This window comes from Sminthopsis crassicaudata, chromosome 1 (genome assembly GCF_048593235.1).
Source record: "Sminthopsis crassicaudata isolate SCR6 chromosome 1, ASM4859323v1, whole genome shotgun sequence".
Classification (NCBI taxonomy): Eukaryota; Metazoa; Chordata; class Mammalia; order Dasyuromorphia; family Dasyuridae; genus Sminthopsis; species Sminthopsis crassicaudata.
The window spans coordinates 237,615,526-237,640,792 of NC_133617.1; the positions used below are offsets into that span (position 1 = coordinate 237,615,526).

The 25,267-nt window shown below is 33.3% G+C and overlaps 1 protein-coding gene across 8 annotated transcripts in view; it reads right to left on the reverse strand.

The window, feature by feature from the left end:
• ZNF521 (zinc finger protein 521) overlaps positions 1-25,267 on the reverse strand; it is a 354,900-nt gene that overhangs the window by 139,347 nt on the left and 190,286 nt on the right. For 6 of the 8 annotated variants that reach the window (XM_074276901.1, XM_074276898.1, XM_074276896.1 and 3 more), the window contains one exon: positions 18,624-18,708. In XM_074276901.1, the coding sequence (XP_074133002.1) occupies positions 18,624-18,708 (85 nt within the window). Of the gene's footprint in view, positions 1-18,623; positions 18,709-25,267 lie in introns of those variants that run through there. The other 2 variants (XM_074276897.1, XM_074276900.1) reach the window with 1 other exon arrangement.

A 25,267-nucleotide genomic window follows, 5' to 3' on the forward strand; every position in this document is an offset into this window, starting at 1 on the left:
AGTAATAGAAAGGTTGCTTTTCTTTATCACTCAACTAATAGTGTTTGTATCGTTCATTCAGAAAAGGATTGGGTAACAAAAATCAACTGTCCTGAACTTCACTGATTGTATTATCAAATGGCATCATATTATCTCAGCTTTCTTTGCATCCTTAAATAAATATGAAATAAATTTATTTCTCTCCACACAATTTTGCTTTTAAATGATGCATGTATAAGGTTATACAATTAGAGCCGCCTAAAAATGTTGGGTATTTCCAAGTGTTGCATTTGTTTTCACATACCTGCAGGGTGTTTAATTTTGTGTCCTAAGCATCATTGGGGCAAACCTGCTGTCTTTTAAATCTATTTTAGCCTTTCAAAAAGATAAAAACACCATCATTTGTTCTTTCAGGAAGTATGAGGTCCTTATTTCTTCTGTACATTCTTACTCATGTTGATGGAAACTATGTCCACTTACAGAGCCCTTAGGTTGGAGGACATAGGTCTGAATTAATTCTCTGATCCTTACTTTTAAATGTGTGACCTTGAAGAAATAATTTTATCTTTTAAGGCTTAATTATTTCTCCAATAAAAATTAGTGATTAGACAAGATGACATCAGTTTCCTTCTAGCTCAAGATCTTATAATAATGATGACATATGGAGTCAGAAGACATGAGTTCAAATCCTTCTAATTTTGTGAGCATTACTTATGTGACATTATTTCTCCCTAGTCCCTTTTTATTCTAGACAAAATGAGGGAATTTCACCTAGCTTTTTAAACTTCCTTCTAGCTTTACATTTTATGATTCCACAATCCTTCTTATGTCTTTTAGTATTCACTTCCTGCTGTTTGTACTAAATTCTATCATTAAATAAGAATTTTTTTCCCCCACAAAATCTATAGCATCTTAGATCAGCAAAACCCATTTCTAAAGTTTTAAATAATTTGCATCAAGAAATTTCAGGAGAAGAATAGATGTTTTAACTTAGAGGACTAAAACAAAAAGACAACTCATTATTGCTCCAAAGTTAAATATAATTTTTGTTGTCTGAATGACAACACTTTAAAGATTATTATAAAAAAAAACACAACTAAACTGAACAATTAAAAATAAAAGTCAAACATAGAGCATAGCATAGTGGAAAGAGTGCAAAATTTGGTCTTAGAGAACGAAGATCCAAATTTCAGGTTTGCTACTTACTAATTCTATGAACGTAGCCAAGTCACAACTTCTATAAATCCTTATTTCCTCATAGGAAGAAAGTTAACCTAGACAATTTCTAAAACTCTTTTAAGCTCTAAATCTATGATGCTTTGATCTCAAAATATATTTTTAAAAATACAATATTCAAATACACATATGCACACACAAATAAATAGAAATAGGTTTCACAAATAGGTAAATATTGGTTATATTCTTTGTAGTGAACTTTTTATGATTCTCATATGTGGATATTTACTCATTTGTAACCATTAAATAAATGAAAAGAATGACCTAATCTAACCCAGTATTTTAAAAATGAGATTTCTTTATTTTTATTTAAAGGTTTAAAAAAATCTTATTTCAGATTCTAAACTTACAAAATTTAAAGTGTACATGCTTGCCATTCTGAACCATTTGATTAAATTAAACCACAGGAAACTCTCCCAAGTCCTAATGAAGCAGCAATTACATGTAAAAAGGGAGACAAGCCAAAAAAGTCTTCTTCCAGTATTTTTTTTCAAACATCAGGATAAAATATAAATGCCTAAGTTTTCAGTTTACTGATATCCTCATTTTATTAGTCTTTGATGGGAATGGGTGGTGACTGATGGCAGAATCACACTGCAATAGCCCACCCCATCACACCCAATCTGTGGAGATGAAGAGATCTGCAATGCTTTATTTTCTTTTAAAGGAAAGAAAATGAAAGAAAGAAAGAAAGAAAGAAAGAAAGAAAGAAAGAAAGAAAGAAAGAAAGAAAGAAAGAAAGAAAGAAAGAAAGAAAGAAAGAAAGAAAGAAAGAAAGAAAGAAAGAAAGAAAGAAAGAAAGAAAGAAAGAAAGAAAGAAAGAAAGAAAGAAAGAAAGAAAGAAAGAAAGAAAGAAAGAAAGAAAGAAAGAAAGAGAAAGAAAGAGAGAGAGAGAGAGAGAGAGAGAAAGAAAGAAAGAGAGAAAGAAAGAGAGAAAGAGAGAGAGAAAGAAAGAGAGAGAGAAAGAGAGAGAAAGAAAGAAAGAAAGGGAAAGTGAGAGAGAAAGAAAGAGAGAGAGAAAGAAAGAAAGGGAAAGGGAGAGGAAGAGGAAGGAAGGAAGAAGAAGAAGAAGAAGAAGAAGAAGAAGAAGAAGAAGAAGAAGAAGAAGAAGAAGAAGAAGAAGAAGAAGAAGAAGAAGAAGAAGAAGAAGAAGAAGAAGAAGAAGAAGAAGAAGAAGAAGAAAGAAAGAAAGAAAGAAAGAAAGAAAGAAAGAAAGAAAGAAAGAAAGAAAGAAAGAAAGAAAGAAAGAAAGAAAGAAAGAAAGAAAGAAAGAAAGAAAGAAAGAAAGAAAGAAAGAAAGAAAGAAAGAAAGAAAGAAAGAAAGAAAGAAAGAAAGAAAGAAAGAAAGAAAGAAAGAAAGAAAGAAAGAAAGAAAGAAAGAAAGAAGAAAGAGAGAGAGAAAGAAAGAAATAGGAGAAGAGGAGGAGGAGGGAGGGAAGGAGGGAGAAAGGAAGGAACAAAAGAATGAAGAAATGAAAAAATGAAGGAAAGAAAAGAAAAGACAAAACCCATGGTTGGAGGGAATCTAGATTAGTTTAGAAATTATCCAGATTTAAAGTTTAAAGAAAATTGTGACTTTTGCATTTTAACCAATAATTACTTTGATCTTGCAAGATTATTTATATATATATATATATATATATATATATATATATATACATATATATATGTATATACATACATATAATGCACACATATAATAGTGAGAAAGAATATAATTTCAATGAGAAATAAAAATTAAAACATTCTTTTTCTGTAAGGAAAAGACAAAATGTGATGATTATTTTGGGGTGAGGGATGTCCTCCCCACTCCAAATTTGTTTCTTTCTGAATATTACTAAGGATTTTACAAATGCATGGTAATTTTTTTAACTGAGAAAGTTATAGGAATCTGACTACAGCTTGGTCATAGGTGGTAATCTTGCATTATTTCCAGGCATTCAGCATCACACTGATTACATGTGATGGTCCATTTTAGCATAATAAGGCAGAGAGGTCTTGGAATAGAGAAGACACAGAAATAATGTCGAAAGCAATCCTTCACATTTGGATTTTACCATATCAAGTGCAAATAGTGAACTTAAACATGAAAATGCAATTTGCTCCTTCTAAAGTCTACATTCTTATCTCTCTTCAAAAACACACATTCATTTCCAACGCCTCAAGGTAAAGAGGAGGACATCTATCACAAGTACGGAGAACAGCAAAAGGATTTAAAAGCAATCTTTTCATAATGTTTCTTTGGCAGAGAAGTGGAGTTATGAGTTACTCAAAATTCATAAAGATTATTAAGTTTACCTCCGCACAGAGGATGTGCCACCGCTGTATCTCCCAAACCATTCTGTCAGTATTCCAGCTCAAAACTATTGAGAATCTATCTCTGGTTCAGGACATCCATCCATTTTGCAGCATTAGTGCTCTGCTGCATAAAATAAAGGCTGTGTCCCATTAGAGAAACAAATTGCTTTCAGTGGAACAAGCCTGCAATATCCTCACCAAATTCACAGTGCTCATCCTTTCTATCCTTATTCTTTCCTGTAAGTGATTTTAACAATCAAGTAAGTTCCTGTTTCTTCAAGTTTACTCCAGATTATCAACTCTGATACTTGTATGTCTGTGTCTGTTGGGTTATTTGAATGATTACCTGATCCCCTGAAGCCTTTTGTCATTACTGAGCTTGCAACCACCACCAGTGACCCCTCATGGTAAGAAAACCAGAGTAACAGCAAGTGTTTCTGTTCAATGATTCCCAAATTTATAGCTGATCTAAACTGGGCCTATAAGTTTCGTGTTTTTTCTTCTGACTCTTCTCTTAGGTCTATGGAAAGTTATGAAACAGATTTTTCTAGTCCTCTCAGGAGCAAGGCCAGGTTCACAATTTGACCTCAGAAGCACAGCAGTGCTCCAAAGCAAGAAAGCCTGATAGAATAGAGTATTAGTGTTCTCTGACAAGCATAACATAAGCTATAATATCCACCGTACAGAAATATTACTTATGGGAGATGACAAGGAATGGATCAGAGGGAAAAAAAGGCTATGATTTAATTACATAAAAACAACACACACACACACACACACACAGAGGTGCAGTTTAATTCCAACTATTATTTGGATTACCATGGATAAAGGTTCAATATTCTTTTGAAAATTAACTTATTGACTATAGAACTAACCAATCAGCTCTGTCTGTCCCATTAAATTACCCAATTTTAACTTCCTAGAAATGCTAAAAATAGTACTACGATTCCCAACATTACAAAATAGGAAGACTTTTAAAATTAAACATTTATCTATTAGATAGTTATTGTTTGGGCCAAATTGTTTCAGGACTAGCCCATGCTCACCTGATTGCATACAATGAATATTGGAAATTAATACTGACAAAGGAAATTGGACTTTGAAGTCTTATTGAAACCATTTCTAGCCAAAGGGCTGTGGAGTAAATTCCCTGTAGAGGTGCTTCCATCTGAAACCCAAGGGCATCTATGTTACTGAAAGTTGTGCATACAAAACTTATTGCTCAATGACAAGAGAAAAGACCCTGAAACTGTTATTATCTTGATACAGGATTCCTGAGCTAACCCTCTTATATGCTCCATAATAATGCACAGTTATCTTTTATTTTTTCGCACTTCATCATACATTCCATTAAAAGGAGCACATTTTGAGGCAAGAATGATAAGCTATTTAGACAGAAGGTAGTGATTCAAAAACTGCAAAACTTCAGCTTTCAAAAATAGCCTAAGTGACCTCTTACAATACTCTGACCACTCCACCGCAAGCGGGAGGCAACCCCTGTGAAGAGTGAATTCTGGCAAAGTTCTCTCTTCACAGATGATGCACAGCTTAAGCTATAATGAGTTTTTGGGTTACAAATGCTGAACGCATTAATATTCCTTGATGATAATTATCACAGTATAAGCACCTTTCCCAATGTGAGTAGCATAAAGCAACTGAAGCAGCATTTTTACTACATTTGAAACAAGCTGGAAAATGGGATTTTCTACTCTTGTAACCTGAGGTCAACATACATCAAGCTATGCATATTAAGTACACCTCTGCCTATATCATACCCCTCTATACTGCTCTTCCTTTCTCCATTTCTCTCTGTTTCACCAAATAGATGCCACGTGCCTTTCTTATGCATTCTTTCATATTAAATTCTCCACGTGTGTATGGATATATGGTACAGAGACACACAAACTCAAAGCAATATGTATTTTCCCCCCAATCATAATAAATCCTACTTTCTCTTCTTACCAGAATACAAATAGTAAATAAGATCAGTAAGCCCTGTTTTGCAGATGAGATGTGTCTCTGTGCAGTTTGAAGGGAAGCTGTGGTCACTGGCTGCATATAAAACAGAATGAAAATTAGATGCTAACAAATAGTCTCTTAAAGGAGAAAAAAAAGCGTGCTACATATAAATCTGAACAAAACCATTGATCTTTATCTTTATACTTTAAAAACTAAAAGCAATATTAAATGTTGAGAGATTTAAATATCAATCCCAAACCAAAAATATGATGGTAGGAATGATGTTAAAATCATATTTCCTGGTAATAATACTTTTACCTATAGCTCTTAGACATGAATATTTGATTTTATTTAGGAAAAAAAAGTGTTAAGCTAATACCTATTATTATTTAAAACACATTAAGGACTGACTGTTATAAAATATATAAACTATGTATACATCTATGTAAAAGACATTTATTAAGTATCTACTATGTGACAACTATGAATAGTATTTTATCAAATAAGTAGGTGGTATTTCTTAATCTTGACTGAACATTGGCAATATCTGTCATATTATACGTGCAATAAATGTGGAAGAAATGTAAAGAACTCTATCACAATTTGATTTAAGATGTCAACCCTTGAATGGGTAATAAACTGATTTCTATCCACTTCCAACATAACCCACCCCATACTCTTAGCCACCAAAGGGGTAAAGCAATTCTATTTTAAAGTCATTTTGATGCTGAGAGCTTAAAACATCAAAATATGTCTTATTATTTCCCTTTCTATACACCGTGATGCCATTTTAGTAGGCTGTACAAATAATCCCCTCTGGCCCTTTGACAAAGCAGTGACAACACAAGAACCAATCTGAACCTAAAAACAAGAATTGATTTAGGTGTTTTGGGGGTGTAAAATCTGCTGAACTCATTTGTGCCATGTTACCCACACTTCATTTAGAAAATATGCCATGCTACAACTGTTCTAAGTAATCCAACATCATTTTTACTTATGTGCTGCAAAAAAGAAAAAATGTCTTAAAATCCCATTTGAATCTATGGCAGGGTTTTGAGGGAGTCTTTGCTAAATATTTAACAGCACTATCGGCTTATTAAATACTATAATGTGAAAGCCGTGAAAGGATGATATACAGTGCTTGCCATTTTTTTTTTCACTTAATGCTGGTGCTCGTTTTGAACACTCTGCAAGCCCATTCATCAGCAGAACTGATGCATTTTAAAAAGTACTCATTTACTAGCAGATAAATGTGGTTAGAGAACCTTTTTAGTAGAAAAATGACTGAAAACCTATGTGGTTTTATGGTGCAAAATTTGCTTTACTGTGGTTAGGAAGAAAAAACCTTGCAAACATTCAAAAGATCATTTTGAAAAAATATAGAATAAAAGCTCTGAAATAAAAAAAAATATTACAAAACAAGTCAGGTGTATGTATAGTTTACTGGAATTTAAATTCACTAAAATGTGCCAAGTGAAATACTACCATTTGATAAGGCCCACCCCACAATCAAGTATAAACCATCAAGTACATAGTTCCTAATGAAACTATTCACTGCATGTTGCTTCTGACCTTGACACTGTTGACAACTGGCTTAATTTGCATCCATTCACAGACTTGTATATGTATATGTAATACATATGGATGTGCATAGGTATGTATGTTTATATATAAATATGCATATATATACACACATATATATATACATATATATATATATATTTATATTCTTTTGTGTACATCCAGCAAAATTCTTCTTTTAAACTGATTACCTCTCTTAAGCAGGGAATTATACTAATTCAGCCCAAGGATGGGCAATAGAAACTCACTGAAAACATGTTTCAATCCACAAAGAAACATAATGATATAGCCCAATTTAAAGAAAGATTTCTTTCCACTGGATAGCCTGTAGAGCAAGCATTTATTCTGTAAATACTGCAACAATGATGATCTGTCCCCCCCCAGTTCTCAGTGGAGACTCTTGCTTCTGAAAATGTCTTGTGGTGACTTACTAAATTCAGGCTATTTCAATTAGTATTACTGCACATTAAAAATTAATTGCATTACAGAGTGGATTAAGGTTTAAATTTCAATTCTACAGTGCGTGCACTAGAAATGACAGCTAAAAATCAATGCTCTTTGGCCTACAATCGGAAGTGTGTACGGCCGAATAGTGTGGGACTGGCGTCACTGGCCAAGCAGTTTTAAAAGATTTGATAGTTCAATTGAAGGTGTGTCAGTTCTAATTCTAGATTTCAGTATGAATGTTGCACAGTAGCTTGATATTAAAAGAAAAACAGCTGCATAACAACCTGAAAAAAACAAATGGACATGAGCTCTAAATTGATAACAAAAAAGAGTAACATTCAAGAAAAATTCATGTATAAACATCTATAGGCTCAAAGCAAATCTTATTGATGGCAATATTTTTAAGGCAGAAAATTCCGAGATTATATATATATATATATATATATATATATATATATATATATATATATATATATATTGCTTCCCAATTAGTTATTGGTTTAAAGCAGTGGTTAACATATGTAATAAATAAATGCCTTTATCTGTGTCTGAAAGGTAATATTAATGTACACATAGAAGAAATCTAAGAAAGAACAGAAGACAAAAATGTTTCTAAAGCAGTAATCCCAACTAGATTCCCTTTTGTGAATTACTGGATATGGGATGGGGCATGGGGGACAAGGGGAAAGAAGGGGACAACATATGAGCCTTTCTGTTCTCAATTCAGAGTATCTCCCACCCAGAAATATTTGGGAAAAGAGACCTATCCCTTTTTGCTCACAGTAAATTCATTCTTTTAAGAAGCTGATGATGAGGAACACCATGCTCCCAGTCAACAAACCAAAGTGGCATCAATAAAAAGCCACCCAGGATACCTGGGTTTGGAATTGAACTGTGATTGGTGTGTACCTAAGAGGAAAAATGAGGTCCACAATGTTCCTAAAGATCCCCTCTGTGCTGCACTGGTGGCCAACAGCAAGTTCGGCAGCAAGAGAGTAAAGAAGATGGGAAGTAATAATAACAATAAAAAGAATAATCTGGTGCAAATGGACCCCAAGGTGTAGTAGTCATCCCTGTGCAACAATCACCCTTCACTGCAATTTACTGATGTGGCTTCATTACAATACAGCATAGAAAGGGGGTAATGTACAAGGCATACTATTTAAAGCTACATGACTTGCAGCAAGCAGCACACACCTACCCAGAGCAGGCACTGCCTTAAGAGCCCAGTTAAAGAGGCCACCTTCAATTCGGATTCTTCAAAATTCAAATAACCTGTAAGAAATTGAAATAAAGGTGTGGTATGTATGTATGGTGTGTGTGGAGGTGGGGGGGAGAGGAGAATAGAAAGGAGAGAAGGTGGGAAGGAGTAGGTTTCTTGCAATATAAAACAAAAAAAAATCTCAACACTATTGGTTTTCAAATAGAAATTTTTTTTTAAAAAGCAAAGATAACCACTTGCATTATTGGATAATAGGGAGCAATTACCTTTATCTTCCTCTTATTTCCCCAACAATGAAAGGAAACAGGTTTAAGCTCAACTATACCAACACAAACATCACTTAGCAGAAGAAAAAGATTCATTTACCACTTCTTATCTGTCAAAGTTCAAAGCCCTATTTTTTATCCAGTGTATAGAAGACATTGGCACCAGTGTGTTAAGGAGAAGAGGAGATTCTTTTCTCACCAAGGATCATTGAGTATGTCATTGGTTAATTCCTGCTCTATGCTCCTCATTAGCATTACTCTCAAGTTTCTGGTTATCATATCCGAAATATTAAGACATAATAACTACGAAGGTGCAGATAATTGGATATTAACCAGAACATACTTGACTGGGCAGGAGGTAGGGCCTTGCTTAAACTAATCCTGAAATGTATTAATCACCAATTAATGAAAGAGTTTCGAATTCATTTTCCATTATAGAACACCTCCGAGTATCTAAGCTTTTTCTAACAAAATGACTTGGAATAACAGGATAGGAATAAGAAACACACCAATGTGACGCTGGAACCAATTAAATCACTTTGCCCTGTTGTCAGGTTTACAGAAATATAAAATCCAGCACTGATTGTCTTTTGGAAAATTTAGGGCTAGGGATATGATAAAGGGAAGATATCTTTTAGAGTTCAATGGCTTTCATTTAGATTCTAAATTTATCTGTGCTAAAGCCCATGCTATGGTTCAATATTTCATCACAGAACTGTTCTAACATCACTTGAGTTCTTTTGTATCAACTGAGCTATATCTAGGTTATATCTATACCTATGAGAAATAGGTAAAGTCTTAAAGCGCAATGACAATTAATTAGACATTTGAAGTATTGCAAAACACAGTGACCATCATGTAATTCACATTTGTATAGTGCTATAAAGTCTAGGAAGAGCTCTACACATGGAGATTGGGATTCATTTAGATTTTAGGAAATTTCTGTAGTTGAAATTCAAAGAGTCCCAAGAAACTGGTGCCCAATGCATAATACAAACAATAGGTACTCAATAGATTTTGTTGAGTGAATAAATGACTACGTTAATAGCTGAAAGATGAATATCTGAAAAGCCACAAGAAAGGGTCATGTATCAAGAAAGGGGAAAAAATAGTAGAAAATGAGTGTGTGATGGGGGAAGAGACAATTCTCCACTACTTTAATGTGGTTGTATACTTTTCATTCTTTGATTTTGGGGTGTTTTACTCACTTTCTATATGCTGGAGGAAAAAAGTACTATATCTATCATGCAAAAAATTTCTTAAAATGTTCCGAGTCCAAATACTTGTAAAAAGATAATCCTTTACAGAAACAACACACACCCTTAAAGAACAAACAAGTCAAGTAATGAAATATGTGTTAGCTATTTGTCTATTCATTAAAAAAAAAAAATCCTTCCATTAAAACAGCATGGCTTTCAGATAACCCTAAATGGCTTACATTATTTTTACTTTTTTTTAAGTGTTGTTAGGATAATGGGCAATGCCGGAGATGGGGCTGAGATGCCATTATTTCTCTGTTTTTTTTTTTTTCCTCCCAGCCCTGTTTCATTTAATTTGATGGAAATAACAAGTAAACTCCTATTATCCATCTGTGGGTTTTTTATTCTGTTGTTTGTTGACTTTAATTTTAGTAATTCTTAAATAAGCACTCAGAGCAGATGAACTAAGATATGCAAGCAAGTAGTCCTTTTTATCAACAATTTTGCCATAGAAATACACAAACATTTCAATGGCTCTTCATTAGCAAACAAATCAACAAGTGATATTTTAATGCATGACTTTATTCCATCTCTGTGGGGACTGTAGTTGAGAGTGTGATGTACAGTACAGAGAAAGGAATCATCAGCCACAATGTCCCAGGGCTCTCTCCAATGAGGACTTCTCAGCCCCTGCTTAAAGAGTGCATTTAATTGACTGATAGACAGTAGCTTCTTTGTTCACAGAAGACAGGGAAGTAATGGCAGCTTGAAAATCGTACCATCTACAGGGTCTCCTGAGACTAGTAACAGGGGGATATGTGTCAGGAATAAATAAATAATCTAATTATTAAGCCACTTCCTGTCAAGTTAACTCCAATTTGTTGGCTTTTGAAGGCAACAAAACGAGGCATTTTTCCTCATTATGCTTCTCTTTTTATACCACTGGTAATCACAGGCGGATTAAAGGGTGCCTGATTGGTTTTTTTGTCAAGGAACTGAGAAGCAGCCAACAGTACAGAAAAACAGAGTTGGGGTTAGAAGAAATTTCATGCTTGTCTCCTTTCCAGCTCCCTAACAGCCCACACTGCTGCCCCATACAGTGCCGCCAGCTGTACAGCAAATGTGTACCCCTCCAACTGAGGCCTACCGGGCCACAGGCGCCATCCTGAGAGCTGTGAGATACCTTGCAATCTTGGCAGGTAGCTACTGCTGTCATAGGCATAATTCTAAAGGTGACCTACGAAACCCCGTCAGCTCACCAAATGCAACAATATGAGCAGCTGAAGTTCGACACCCACTCTCCATATTGCCTTCTTTTGTTTTTGTACACTGCTGATGGCACCGAAACCAGGAAATAATCTGGGGAGGGGGAGGAAAGGAGGGATGTGGGGTAGAAGGTCATCAGAGGTATTTTCTTTGTCTATGTGATCTGGACCTAGGGAAATAAGAATCCAGGAGGAAATAGATATTTGCCTGTACTTAAAAAAAAAAATTACATGGTTTCCTCTTCCAGTCCCTCAAACATACTCTAGATATTCAGACACAATACCAAGAATATCAAACATGTGTTTGAGTAACTGACACACTTAGGACACATTGCACATGAAGTTGAAAGTGAGAACGCCATCACCCATTCAATCTTCATTGTCACAGAGTTCTATGTCACATGTCATCAGTTTTGATTCTTATGGTAGATACACTTCTTCCTGCACCTCACTATATAGTGCTGAGATGAATCTGTTGGCATTCAGCAGAACTGAATAGCAACCACATTAATCTGAGATAGTCACAAAAGAACTGGCCTAAAAATCAATGAGTAAGAAACTAAATCTTTGAACATAGACTTGGACAGAGTCCACAACCTTAAGGACATTAAAATAAAAGGAACGTCTAAGAGTCTTTGCTGGGGACTTTTAACAGAGAGTCAATGCCAATCCTTTACCTTATTTTATCTTTGGCCATCAGAGTTAAAAAAGGACAGATCCAAAACACCCACACACAAAAAGGATCATAGCTGGATAAGCAACCTGATTTCTGTTTAACTCCATAGGACTGGCCTGAAATATATCAGGACAAATTTTCTTAAAGAGTTGAAGAGGAAGGAACACATGCATCTGGCTTGACCCCTTGAAAGTTCAATCTGATCCATGATAAGAGAGAGAGGACAAAATAGTCTATTCCTTTGGAGCACGTGCTGGGAATAGAAGAGAGTCTTACAAGGAACCGGAATGGGACTTTTAAGTCTGGTGAACAGCACTGCTCGGGCATGTTTACAGCTGCAGATGCCCTTTCTGAATACATCTTGAATTTTTGTTAAATTGCGCAGATAATTAAACCCTCTTCATATTTACAGTCTGCTTCATTGGTACCATGAATTCTGTTTTCAGTTACTGTCTGCATATTCCCTCTCTGAACAATTTCATACTAAGCAATAACACTTCATTTTACATAAGTTTTATCTGATGTCCCCATACAGAGCTGCCAGCTGTACAGCAAATGTGCGGCTCTCAAACTGAGGCCTACTAGGCCACAGACTCCATCCTGAGATCTGTAAGGCACCTTGCTGTCATTGGCAAGCTTTCCCTACTATCACTGTTACCATCTCTCCACACTACACACAACTTAAAATCATCTGATTATTAGAATTTGTGGTCCACACTCCATTTTATCCTTTATTTAATCTATCCCCAGATCACACATTTGTTTAAATGTTTTGGCTGGTTTACAAATCATGCAGCCATCTGCACAGTAGGTGTGACACCATTTTTTTAGACAAAAGTTACGTTATAAACAAAGATAAAGTCATTTGAAATGCTTTGGTGTTTGTTATTCTGCCTGGTTCACTTGGACCAACTCTAAGAAATAAATAGAATTATCTGTGTAAATCGATGAACATCTATGAAAAACAACACCCAGCAGAACACAGAGCTTGCTCCATTACCTACGTTAATATCATGACAGCTGAGGAGAGATGACCTGGCCCACTTCTCATCTCTCCTGTACAGATGGCTATTAAAGAGAAAGTATCCCTTTTGTATGGTCCATGTAGAAACCCTTTATGGGTTTTTCAAATAAGCCAGCATTGCCCACATGAGGGTAGCTTTCTGTTAGCATTAAACAGTGCAGATTTCATCTTTTAAAAAATCTAACTCTTGATGAAATAAAACAGCATTTCATCATATTTAACACCAAATCCTGATGATGCCTTAGTGTTCTAAACAATCTGATTAAACATGATTTTTAAGATTTGACAAATCTCTCTCTCATTGAGACTAGATATAAGTAAATACAAGACTCGAAAGGCTGATGATAACTTTCCAGACTCTCCGAGAATAGAATACTTCCATCTACCTCCAATCTCCTTTCCCTCTTCCCCCTTACAGGGTTAATTTTCATTCCTTTTTCAAAATGTTGAGTGATAACAGAAACAAAAGGGAATAGGTAGCCTGTCATCTTCCTAAGAACAGATCCATATCTTTGGATTTTTTTCCCCCTTAAGACATAAAGTTCCAAAAACCATCACAGATTTCATAATGTTGGTTTTAGTTCATCCTAAAGGAAAGGAGACTTAAACTGTAAAGCTAAAGCAGTGATACCTAAGGTCACAAAGGTGTAATGAAGATGAGCTACTTCTGATATTCCATCCATAGAACACATGGAAGGAGTAGAATACCATGTGTGATCTGTCATCAGATTTCAGAATATATCAAAATCCCATGGTGTGACAACAGGCTAAATTTTTACCAATTTGAAGCAAACTGATGTAGGCATTTTTACTTTGCTTATATCAGTGATGGGATTTACAGGTGACCTAATACATATTGTATGTTACTCTCTATTTTATAAATAGAAGAGTTGATACAGTTTTAGTCTGAACACTGTTACAATTTATCCAAATATGTTACTATCAAAGTGATATATAAAAGATACTATATTCTTTTGCATTCCTATAATAGATATAGATATGTCTGTATTGAAAACAATACCAACATTTATTTATTTTTATATCATAGCTGTGCTATCTATCTAAAGATAAGTAAGATATTTTACTAATAAATTTTATACAGATACATATGACATACATGTATATATATATATGTATATATAAAGAAAGATATCTATCTATATGTCTTTACTGATAAAAAAAAAAAGAAAAGATCATTTCCAAAGTTGCTTCTCTGGAGGATACATTTATTACATCATAGAAATGCTATAAACCCTACCAGTAAGTATCCCAGGACTTCCCTTACATGTATTTTTTGTTCTTCCCATTGTTTTCATACAACTTATTTCCCCCTCATAACTAACCTAATTGGAACTACCAAAAAAACCCTAAACATCCAAATTAAAAAGAAAAGAAATAGTATTTCTTTGACTCTTTAAGACCACTGTAAAAAAGTTCTGTCATAAAGGCTTGTATCCAAACCTTCTTCCACCCTTTTCTTTTGCTTGCCTTACTCCTCAAAACTTCTGGTAGGGTGAGAAAGAAGTGGTTATTTCCATTTCAGTACCATTCATTCTCCATAATCCATGTAAGTCGTGGTGAACTACTAAGATGATGGCATTTTTCTTCCTTTTTATCATTTTTCTGTCAGGCCGATCAGCCCTCAATGGTAAATGTGCTGCTTGGTTGTGCATCGCCAGCAGCTCGCAATTTGCTCACTATGTTTCATGAGACAGTTGTTTGTGGCTGTTTGGAACACATTTACCTCTTTGGGGATTTATACGCTAGATGCAATGCCAACCTCCATAGTGATCGAGATTTCTTTCTAACTAAAATAGATAATTAGAGGCTGGTAATTATTGGTCAAGAATTATCAGAGTGAAAAAATTAAGCTCCTCATAAATAGTTCTTGGCAATGTCATCTCTTTACATTATCTCATGCCTAACAGCACTTTATTCAGAGTACTTACAAATTTACACTACTGCTGTTGAGCCTCATAATTTTATATGGGGCAATTCTTTTGCTGGGTTAAACATATTTGAACTCTGAATTTGGTGCCACTTTTCCCCATACAAGATCAAATCAAAAGATATATTCGTATTTCAATGAAATGCTAATCAAAATAACATAATATCAAACTTAAAACAGAAAAAGAAATATTTACTATGTTAGAAGAAAATAAAAGAAAGGTACATGATGGTATAAATGAATGAAACATATAAATCATAATACCTGACATTGCTTCTTGCTGAATTCTCAGGTCAAATGCTAACTGTAAACTATTTGAGCTGAACAAAGAAAGATGAGAAAACCTTTCTTTCTCATCTGCACAGACTCTAAAAGGGCCTCTTTCTCCAGGAAATATGTTAGAGTGTTTTGTTGTTTGGGGTTTTTTATGTATAAAGAAGAAAAGAAACTCCTAAATAGTCATTGGTCTGTTTTTTTATTGAAACAATGTCAAAATATGTTGGCAGGTCAGTTGGCATTTTTTCTTTAATAGACATAAGTCAAATCCCTCATGTATTTTCATTGAATAAACATCCCTGAAGCTCAGAAAATGTGTCTACATCTAGTTGCAAAATGGCCCTTAAACAGTCTTTTTTTATGAATCAGGTAGAAGCATTGATATTTTTCCTCTATAAATGTCTTCTACCAATAGGTAGAGATAGACTTGTTCTACAGAAACCTAGAAGCACATTTGACACAAACCATTGGAATGATATTGTTTCAGTATACAAGGAAACTAATATAAATTATTTTTGTTGCAAAAGATAGAGATTATATCTCATTGGATTATCTGTAGCTTTTGTTTTCTGTTTGGTAAAAGAATCCCATCTATTAAAATAAAAGGAATGAACAAGTAAATCTGTAAAAGTACTATATACCCCTGGACCTACTCACACACAAAAAAAGAATAAGAATCTTTTCAAATAGTTATTAATCCTCTTCTCCTGCTAAATACTTCATTGAGATAATCTTTCAATTAGACTCCCCCCCAAAAAAAAACAACAACAACAACAACCATGCACATATACACCTAAAAATACCTAGTCTCAGTGAAGGTATTTTGGCCCAATGATAAAAACTGCCTTATTAACAAGAGTACGTATAACATTGGAAATTTTTTTTTTAAATCTTAGCCTTTGTGACACTTTCCTGTAATGCATATTCTCTGAATATTGAGTTTAAGAACTGAGATGGATGACCAAATGATAGAGCAATTACATTAATATTTATTTATTTCAGCCTTGTAAGTACAAAAGAATCAATTTTTAAAATAGTATTCATGAATGTATAGAAAATTCATAAAGATGAATGTGATTTAGTTCTCTGATGAAGAACGAATTGTTAAAAGTCCCAAACCTAAGAGATAGAAGGGCCATATAATCTATTACACTACAACACAGGACAAGGAGAAAGATGTGGAGAAAACATTAATGGTATAAGGAATGGAAACTAAAGGCTAAAATATATATATAAACAAAATGTGAGAGAAAGATCAGGTATATATAATGAATGTTTCATGATCATAAAACCTCAAATTAAGAAAACAGACTTTTGCAATCTTATGCTTAATATTCAGTTCAGGTTGTAAATGTGTGAGAAGAGCATTAACTGTTTATGATGTAAAATATACCAGATTTGTTAAGCAGACTCATTAAGGGATAAATAATAAATCTTATGCAGAATACAACTAATCAAAAGCATGCTGTACAAATCTCTGCACTTTCCATGAGACATATTATTATAAGAAAGATTTTATATTAAGTGCATATAAACATATAGTTATGTCTATGCTCAGTGTGAATGACAGCTATGTCACTCAAGAAATTAAAGGCTTCTTCCTCTACAAACAATCTTCATCCAACCTTCCAAACAGAAAGAAGTTTCAACAAATAGGAGAAACTATTCGTACTTATCATTTGGGAAGAAGGTAGGTTTTTGTTACTCTTGAAATGAGATTTTTCTTATCTATTGAATTAAAAGATTTAGTATGTGAATAAATTGAGAGAAACTTTTTGAGAAATCAGATGGGAAGATGATGGCAACAAAAATTCCAATTGAGTGTTTCTGACATTACATCATTATCCTTTAACATCAAATCTTAGTATCCTTCATTTGCTATGCACATTAGAATAAAAGAAAATCCTGATTAAAAATAGACATAAACTTAAAAAGTTTCCCTTTTAGACATTATTTTTATTAGTTTTGAAATTTAAACAATTAAATAGGAGCTTTTGAAATGTATTTGTCCCTTGACAAATCTGAAAATGTAAAACTAAATACAATAGGCATGCTTTTTGACCAATTTGCTTTTATTCACTGATATTTCTTTTCATTAATTTATGCTATAGTATTTTGTTTCATGCTGCATTTTAACTGGGACTCTTTATGTAAAAAACTTTTTTTGTGGAAAAATACAACCACAAACTAGTTGGAAATTTGGGGCAATCTTTCCAGAAATATGGAGGTTGTTGAAGAAATAGGAGATTTCACAAAACTGGATCTGTGTCCCTTTGCAGTAGCACAAGGGAATGTTTATGCTATGATAAAATATCACAAAACAAGCATAAAATAAATGACTCTCAATCTTTCTTCACAGTATAAAATTTTAAAAAAAATACAAAGTAGTATAAAATAATAGGAATTGTCATTTTACTAGCAAACAAAAGATCTGCTTGATAAAGTTTAATTGGCTTATATAACTCTCAATGCCATTACTGAGTGCTTATCAAATTAAAAAAAAATATTAGTTAACCTTTGGGGAATGAAGAAATAAAGGGACTCTAAGGTAAAAGAAAAAGCTTGAGTTCCTTTTTATCCAATCTCTTAACTTATAAAAACTTTTAATATCACCATTATTTCAGGAATCTTTAATCAAACTATTTTATAAAGATATGGGTGAAATTTGGTGGGCTTGGAAGGGAGAATGTGTAGAAATTAATATTATATAATTCTTTACATGACCTTTATGTTTACAATCATTTCCATATTGTTCAAATTGCATATATAAAACTATTTTCACAGCTATTCAATTTATTTATGTTTCCCAGTGACAAAAACTCACCAGTTTAGATTTTGGTACAAATATGCTTGAGCAACACACAGTAGTATCATTACCATAATAACTTCTGAAATTAAAACCTGTCTAAAACTCTATGGAAAGCTAACATCCAGTTCATTAACCATTCCTGTTAGTTTGTTTTCAATAATGCAAAAATGATTAGAAGTTTAATTTGTTAATCACCTGTGTTTTGACTGGCAGTAGATATATAATCCTCTACAGAAGTCTAAACTAGCCCTTGCAGAAAATAAAACGTGCTAATGCCTTATCAGGCCTAATAATATGAATAAAAAAATCAGTCATGCCTGGGTAAATCATTGAAGGTTGAACAATTAATTCCTCCTTAACTCTGTTTAATTATATAGGCAATGATGAACACAAGTAGGAGAAAAGTCTATTTTTAATAAGATTTAGAGCATCACTCACCAATCATGTGATTTGCAACATGAACCTGAATATCCCATTCATTGTAGAAAACCATCTGACACTTGATGCACTGATAGGTCTTCTTCTGAGGAAACAAGTATAGACAAAGTTTACTTAAAAACATTATCCAACTCATTTTTTGTCTCCCATTTAGCTACTTATTGTGCTAAACTTGGGCTATTCCCTGAAAGTATGGCTGTAAATTTGCTGTTAAATTAAAATTTTAGCTCAGTTTCAAGCTATTTAAATCTCACTAAGGTAAGTTAGAACAAATATAATACCATTATTAAAAGTCCTATATAACTACCTAATTTCTGTCTCAAAGTTTTAGAACCTTTTCAAAGATGAACTGCATAATAATCAGGTTGCTTCAAATGTGGAAACTGAGGCACTGGTGGAGAGTTTGGGAATTAAATTAAATTGGTACAGTGGAAGAAAAGGTGTGTTATTTTATTTTTGGAGATCCTTCACCAAAATCACCTGATTTTCTCTTTCCTTTGGGGAAGAAGGAGAGAGGAGGAAGAATAAAGAGAAAAAAGGAAAAACAATAGAAAGAGATGGGGAAGAGAGGAAGGAGAGGAAAAAAACAATGTTGTGGGAATCAAAAGACATGATGTTTGAATCCCAGGTCTCTCAGTTGCTATAAGCATGGTCTGCAGTAAATGACCTAACTTCTCTGGGCCTCAGTTTCTTCATCTGTAAAGTGAGGGAATTGGTCATTTCTAAAATCCTATCATTTTTATCATCTATTTTTGAGTAAATGGGAAATCCAGAACTAGAACAGAAAAATTTGTCTGGCACTTCATTTAGTAAACACAGTGGAAAATTAGTGGGAATACACTCTTAAATCTCATCAAGATCAACTAGGTTATTTTTTTAGAACAGACTTCTGCTAGAGGAAAAATAATTTGCTTTCTGACTAATCTCTAAAAAAAAAAACCCTATCTTTTAATGATAAAGAAATGTAACATAATTTTAGCTAATTTATTCTGCTCAATTTATTTAATTGATATCCAAAAGTAATACCACTATTAAGTTAAGCAGATTGAGGGTGGGAATTTATAAATACATAACTATTAGTATTCAGTCAAAAAATTCCAGATGATATTTCATAAAAATTTCACAAATAAGTGTCTAGCTAAGATTTAGGATTCCCCAAAGCAGAATTTCTCCCATTAGTAGACAGAAAGACCCATGAATACAGGTATCAGGATTTCAAAGCTTCATTTTGCTTGTATCCCAGAATAGCATTTAGAAGCTCTATGGATAGTTTTCCCAATTGTGAAATTAGTGTCTGTTGTATTGGGTGTGTGTTGTATAGGATGTGTGGGTAGGTTGGGGGGAATGGTAGGTATAACAGATGACCTCATGAGGCTTTCTTTAGCTCTAATATTCTACACTTTATTGATTTATTGATTAATTACATTCACAACTGATAAGTCATATAAATCCATGATTATATTTTCACCGAAAAGCTTTTGGGAAATCAAAAAAAAAAAATGGACAAAAAAAGAATCACTTTTTTAAAATAATCTTTTACTGATTCTCCAGTTTGCCAAATCTTGAGAATGATTATATTGTCATAGTCAAATATCACATTTTCTTATGGTATTATCAACCATTCCTGCTTTTTTTCTGAGACAATTGAAGGAAATGTTAATTATATTATAATAATATTTGTGGCAAATTTGGCTATGAAGGTTTTTAGTTTAAAATGCACATTCTTGAGTATGACTAATTTTAAAGATAAGAAATTTTATAAAATTCAACAAAATCAAATGTAGAAGACTTCAAATTATAAACACTAGTAATTTAACATCCTCTCAATCAGCATAATTTTTAGCATTTATTTTTCTATAACTGTAGATAGTAGCCTTTGTAAAGTACAGGGTGGAGTGGGGGGTGGGGGTGAGTAGAGGGAGGAAGTATGTATTTTCAACTGAGGTAACCAGAGACAGAATAATCTAGCACTGTCTGTATAGAAGGCAGACGCATATGAACTGAATGTGTTGAATCTAAATCTAACACAGATTTTTTAAAACCCTGACAATCACCACAGAAGATTTATAATGCTGAGCTGTTTACAAGATGCTTTTGATGTTGACATATAGAGCAACATGTGTTGTATAAATAACAATCAGTCCTTTTTCTTTAACATTATTTCCCTTTAGAACTAGTTAGAAAATATTTCTTACTCCCCGATGACCAACATTATATATTGTTTATTAGCATACTTCTAGCATTATTCCTGATATGTGACCTTGCTGAAAAACAAAGAAACATAAACTTAATGGCTGGTCTTTTCTCTTGTTAGCACAGTAAAACATACACCATGTCGAGGACTGTCTCCAAAAATTATGACTGATGAATATGTTGATGGAATAGACCCAATTTTTGTAGTCTAATAATAAAGAATAAAATTACTTGACAAGCCCCCCAAAGCACTTACAAAGAGTTTCAAAATAATCTGATGTATTTTCAGATCTATATATGTGCAAGTTTTGTGTGTATGTGAGTATGACGGGTGCTTTTTATCAGCAATAAGAAATAAAACAATTTTAAGGCTTAAAACAATTTCTAAAATACTATGGTTCACTTTTATTAACTAGGCAATATTCTAATATCTTAATATATAAACTTGTGATTCAATGAGATAAGGATGGAGTATAATTAAAAACATAGTATAATAATTTTTAAATTGTAGCAAAAATTCAGGATCTTTCCCCAGTTTTCATATTTCCAAAATAAAAATCTATTTTTAAGACTAAAAAAGGAAATTATTTTAGGATCATTATTATAATTATTTTATTGTCATAATACAAAATAAAATCTTTTTAAGTTTTTTTAAATACCTATGAGAATATAGCATTTTAGATTTAGAAGCAACTTTACATTTCTTGTCTCTTCCTGTTCAACGCAACAATCTTCTTATGATACTTTAACATCAGCTTCATTTTTTGAACGATTCTAATTACTAAAAGTTCATTATGGTGAGCCAGAATCTGGCTTCCTCATCTTCTAACCATTGATTCTGATAATGTGTTGGTTTGCTTTTTTGAATAACAAAGAACAAGTTCAATTCTGCCTTAAAAACAAAACAAACAAAAAAAACCACAATATTTCAGTTTTCTTAAGACAACTATCATGGTAACCTCAAGTCTTTTCTTCTCAAAATTAAGTAGTTTCTTGAACAGTTCCTCATATTATGTGGTGTCTTGGCCCTGTACAATCCTAGCTGTCCTCCTTTGGGGATATGCTCATCAACATCTCTCTTAAAATGAGGTGGCCTAGCTGAAAAAAAAAGATTGAAAATACAGTCTGACCAGTGTGAAAAATGATAATGGGGAAAGAGGATACTATGGCCTCCCTTTGGAATGCAGGGAAGGAGGGAGGGATGAAGAAAGGAAAAGAGAGAGAGAGAGAGAGAGAGAGAGAGAGAGAGAGAGAGAGAGAGAGAGAGAGAGAGAGAGAGAGAAAGAGAGAGAGAGAGAGAGAGAATAGAAAAAAAAAAAAGACAAGTCAGATGATTTTTCTTAAAAGCAGATAAAAGTAGAAACAGCACTTCTATTGTTTTGGCCCCAGATTGGCCTTTATCAACGCTTAAGTTGTCAATTTGCTTGAAATGCTAATTTGGTACAATTTTTAAAAGACTTTTTTTTTTTCATTAGCCCTTTTTTAATGTGCTACTTGGGAGTGGGATTGTCACTTCCTGATTGTTCTCTTTTGTTTTCTGATACTGATAGATGTAATTATCAGGGATACAACTTTTTCTTAGCACCTCATTATTTTTGATTGATTTTGAGAACAATTTAAATGTGCCTTTTTGACATTTTTGTTTTCAGTTATACTCTGGTTAAGGCACTCTGAGACTTTCAGGAAAGAGCACTTCATAAATTAAAAAAATGATTAGGATAATTAATAATGTATAGGAACTTTTTAAAACACTAAATCTTCTGATTAACCCAACCCCATTCTATTCATGTCTTTATTCTATATTCCAATAACATTATATACTACACTTAATTTATAGGACACTAATTTGTACTTTCTTATAACACTATAAATATTTTCCAGATATCCTTGTATTAAGTTAAAATTTTGCATTGTGAGATGATATTCATTTGCATATTACTTTTTGAATACCTTTTTTTTTAATACCTTTTTTTTGACTGATTTATAACTAATGCACAAGTACTTTGAGATCAAGGATAGAATCACAAAAAAAGCTGAAGTTAGAAGGAGTTTCAGAGACCATGTAGTCTCATGGACACCTAAAAAAAAAAAAAAAAAAAAAAAGACTCATGATATCTCCAAAAAGGAGCTATTTGACTTAAGTTAGAAGATTGCAGTAAGAGAGATATCTTAGAAGGTAGTCTATTGTATTTCTGTATAACTCTGGTAGAAAATATTTTCTTACATTAAGTAGAAATTTGCCTCATTATTATAGGATTGGAAACTTAGAACTAGAAAGGAAATTTAGATACCATTGAGTTCAAGCTCTCCAATTTATGTGTGAAGAAACTGGGATTTTGAGATTAACTGGCCCGCTCTGGGAAACACAACTACTAGGAATATAAGATAGATTTTGAACCCAGGTCATCCATCTTTATTTCCAGTGCTTTATGGCTTAAACTACGTATCTTCCCATTGCTTTCTAGAGCTAAATAGAACAAATTTGACATTTTTTTTTGTTATGCCCATAAAAATGTTTCTTATGTTATTATGCTCAATAAACAGTGGGTATTCTATATGCCTGGCTGATTACATGACCTTTTGAGGATTCAGGAATACAGTTCCTTCTTAACTGCACTGGAATAAATGCAAAAAATGTCTATTACTGGCATTCTTTGGGGCCTTCTGCCTATATGACTCATAGAAGCTAGCCAAAGAACTCTAGTTGTTGTTAGTATTACTTTCTGACTGCTTAACCTAAAGCTTCCAACAATCTTCAACTCCTCAAACCCAGACATAGCTCTTGTCCCTAAAATCCTAATCAACACTGTTCAAATTTTCTCCAAGTCTTAAGTGGCTTGAGTACACTTAGCAGAGAAAAGTAAAAAACTTAGTTGTGATTTAGTGTCCTAAATGAAGTCTTGTGGGGAGATTACAGGAGGGAAAGGGGGATCCTGCATTAGCAATATGTAGAATAACCCTGAAAAATTAGCTGCCACCTAAATAACTTTCAAATCACCATTTATTACAAACAAGGAATTGAAAAGGAAATATAGTGTAGAGGATGTCTTTTGAGAAAAGTATGAACAAAAAAAAAGTTGGACATGTCACATGAAAAGAATGAGAGAGATGGTCAGTGCACAGACCACATTAGTATTCTTGGGATGTCCAAAGAAAAAATACTCCCAGCACCTTGGGTAGACCTTCTGCGGTAAAGGAAGGAACTAAGCCTTTATTAAATACCTACAATATGTAAGACCCCAAGCTGAGCACTTCACAAATATTAGTTCATTTCATTCTCACAGCAACCCTGTGAGGCATATTTTACAATTGAGGAAACTGAGTCAAATAGAAGTTAAATGACTTGCCTAGGGTCAGCGACCAGGAAGCATGTCAGGTTTTCTTACTCCAAAACTCAGGCTTTTCCAATTCCAAGCCCAAGACTGTCCACTTCATCATCTAACTGCCAATGGGGTAAACTTAATAGCTGATATGAACAAACAAATAATACAAGATGGGTTGTGACATATCATTACATGACATGTATATCGTGGAAATCACAGGTCCTTTGGAGTATGGAAGAATAAATTGATGTATGCTAATCATTTGTCAAATAAGTGCAAAGAATGGCAGGTGAAGGAACAATTACTTTTGAATGTTCCCTCCCAGCATTGCTATTTAAACTTTGAAATAGTATATTTAGTGAAAAGTTTGGAAAGTCTGTCTCTCAAGCAAAATTCTAAATATCTGCAATGTGTTTTTATGGACATCAAAAATTATATGGTCTAAGTTTCCCACTCTCTTTTTTCTCCCTGATATTATCATCCCTTTAATAGCACTTTTTTCCTTACTTTAGCTGACTGGTTAGTCAAGGGCTTTCTTCAATATCATGGACTATTTCCTTTTTCCTGGTTAATTTTGAGTTCCTGAGGGGAACATGTCTTTTTCCTTGCTAACTGTCTCCCAACTCTGCTTCATATTTGCCACTCCTAGTATATAATTTACCTCTTATTTTTGTCTGTAAACTCTTCTCAATAAATCTTCCTTTTGACAAAGAAAATGGCCATTGTAAATTTGTCACATGTCTATTTTGAATTAGGTATTGCTACCTTGACCTCATAATTTATACTACTAAAAATTGAGAATCTGTTCAAAAAAGGATTATATGAAAACTTTTCTGGAGACATGGAAGGCATATACATATACATTTATATATGTATATAAATTTCAAATAAATTCATATTTTATATATATATATATATATTTGCTTTAGTAGACCTTTTATGCTATCAAATGCATATCATAATTAATAATTTGGCAAATATAGGCCACTACTAAATCTTTTAAAAAATTCAATAACCCAAAAAGTAAATCTTTATTAGAATTGATGTATTTATTTTACATAATATTACAAGGATATAAACTCAACCTCCTTTCATCCCACCTCATTATTTATTCCTAGGATGGATATT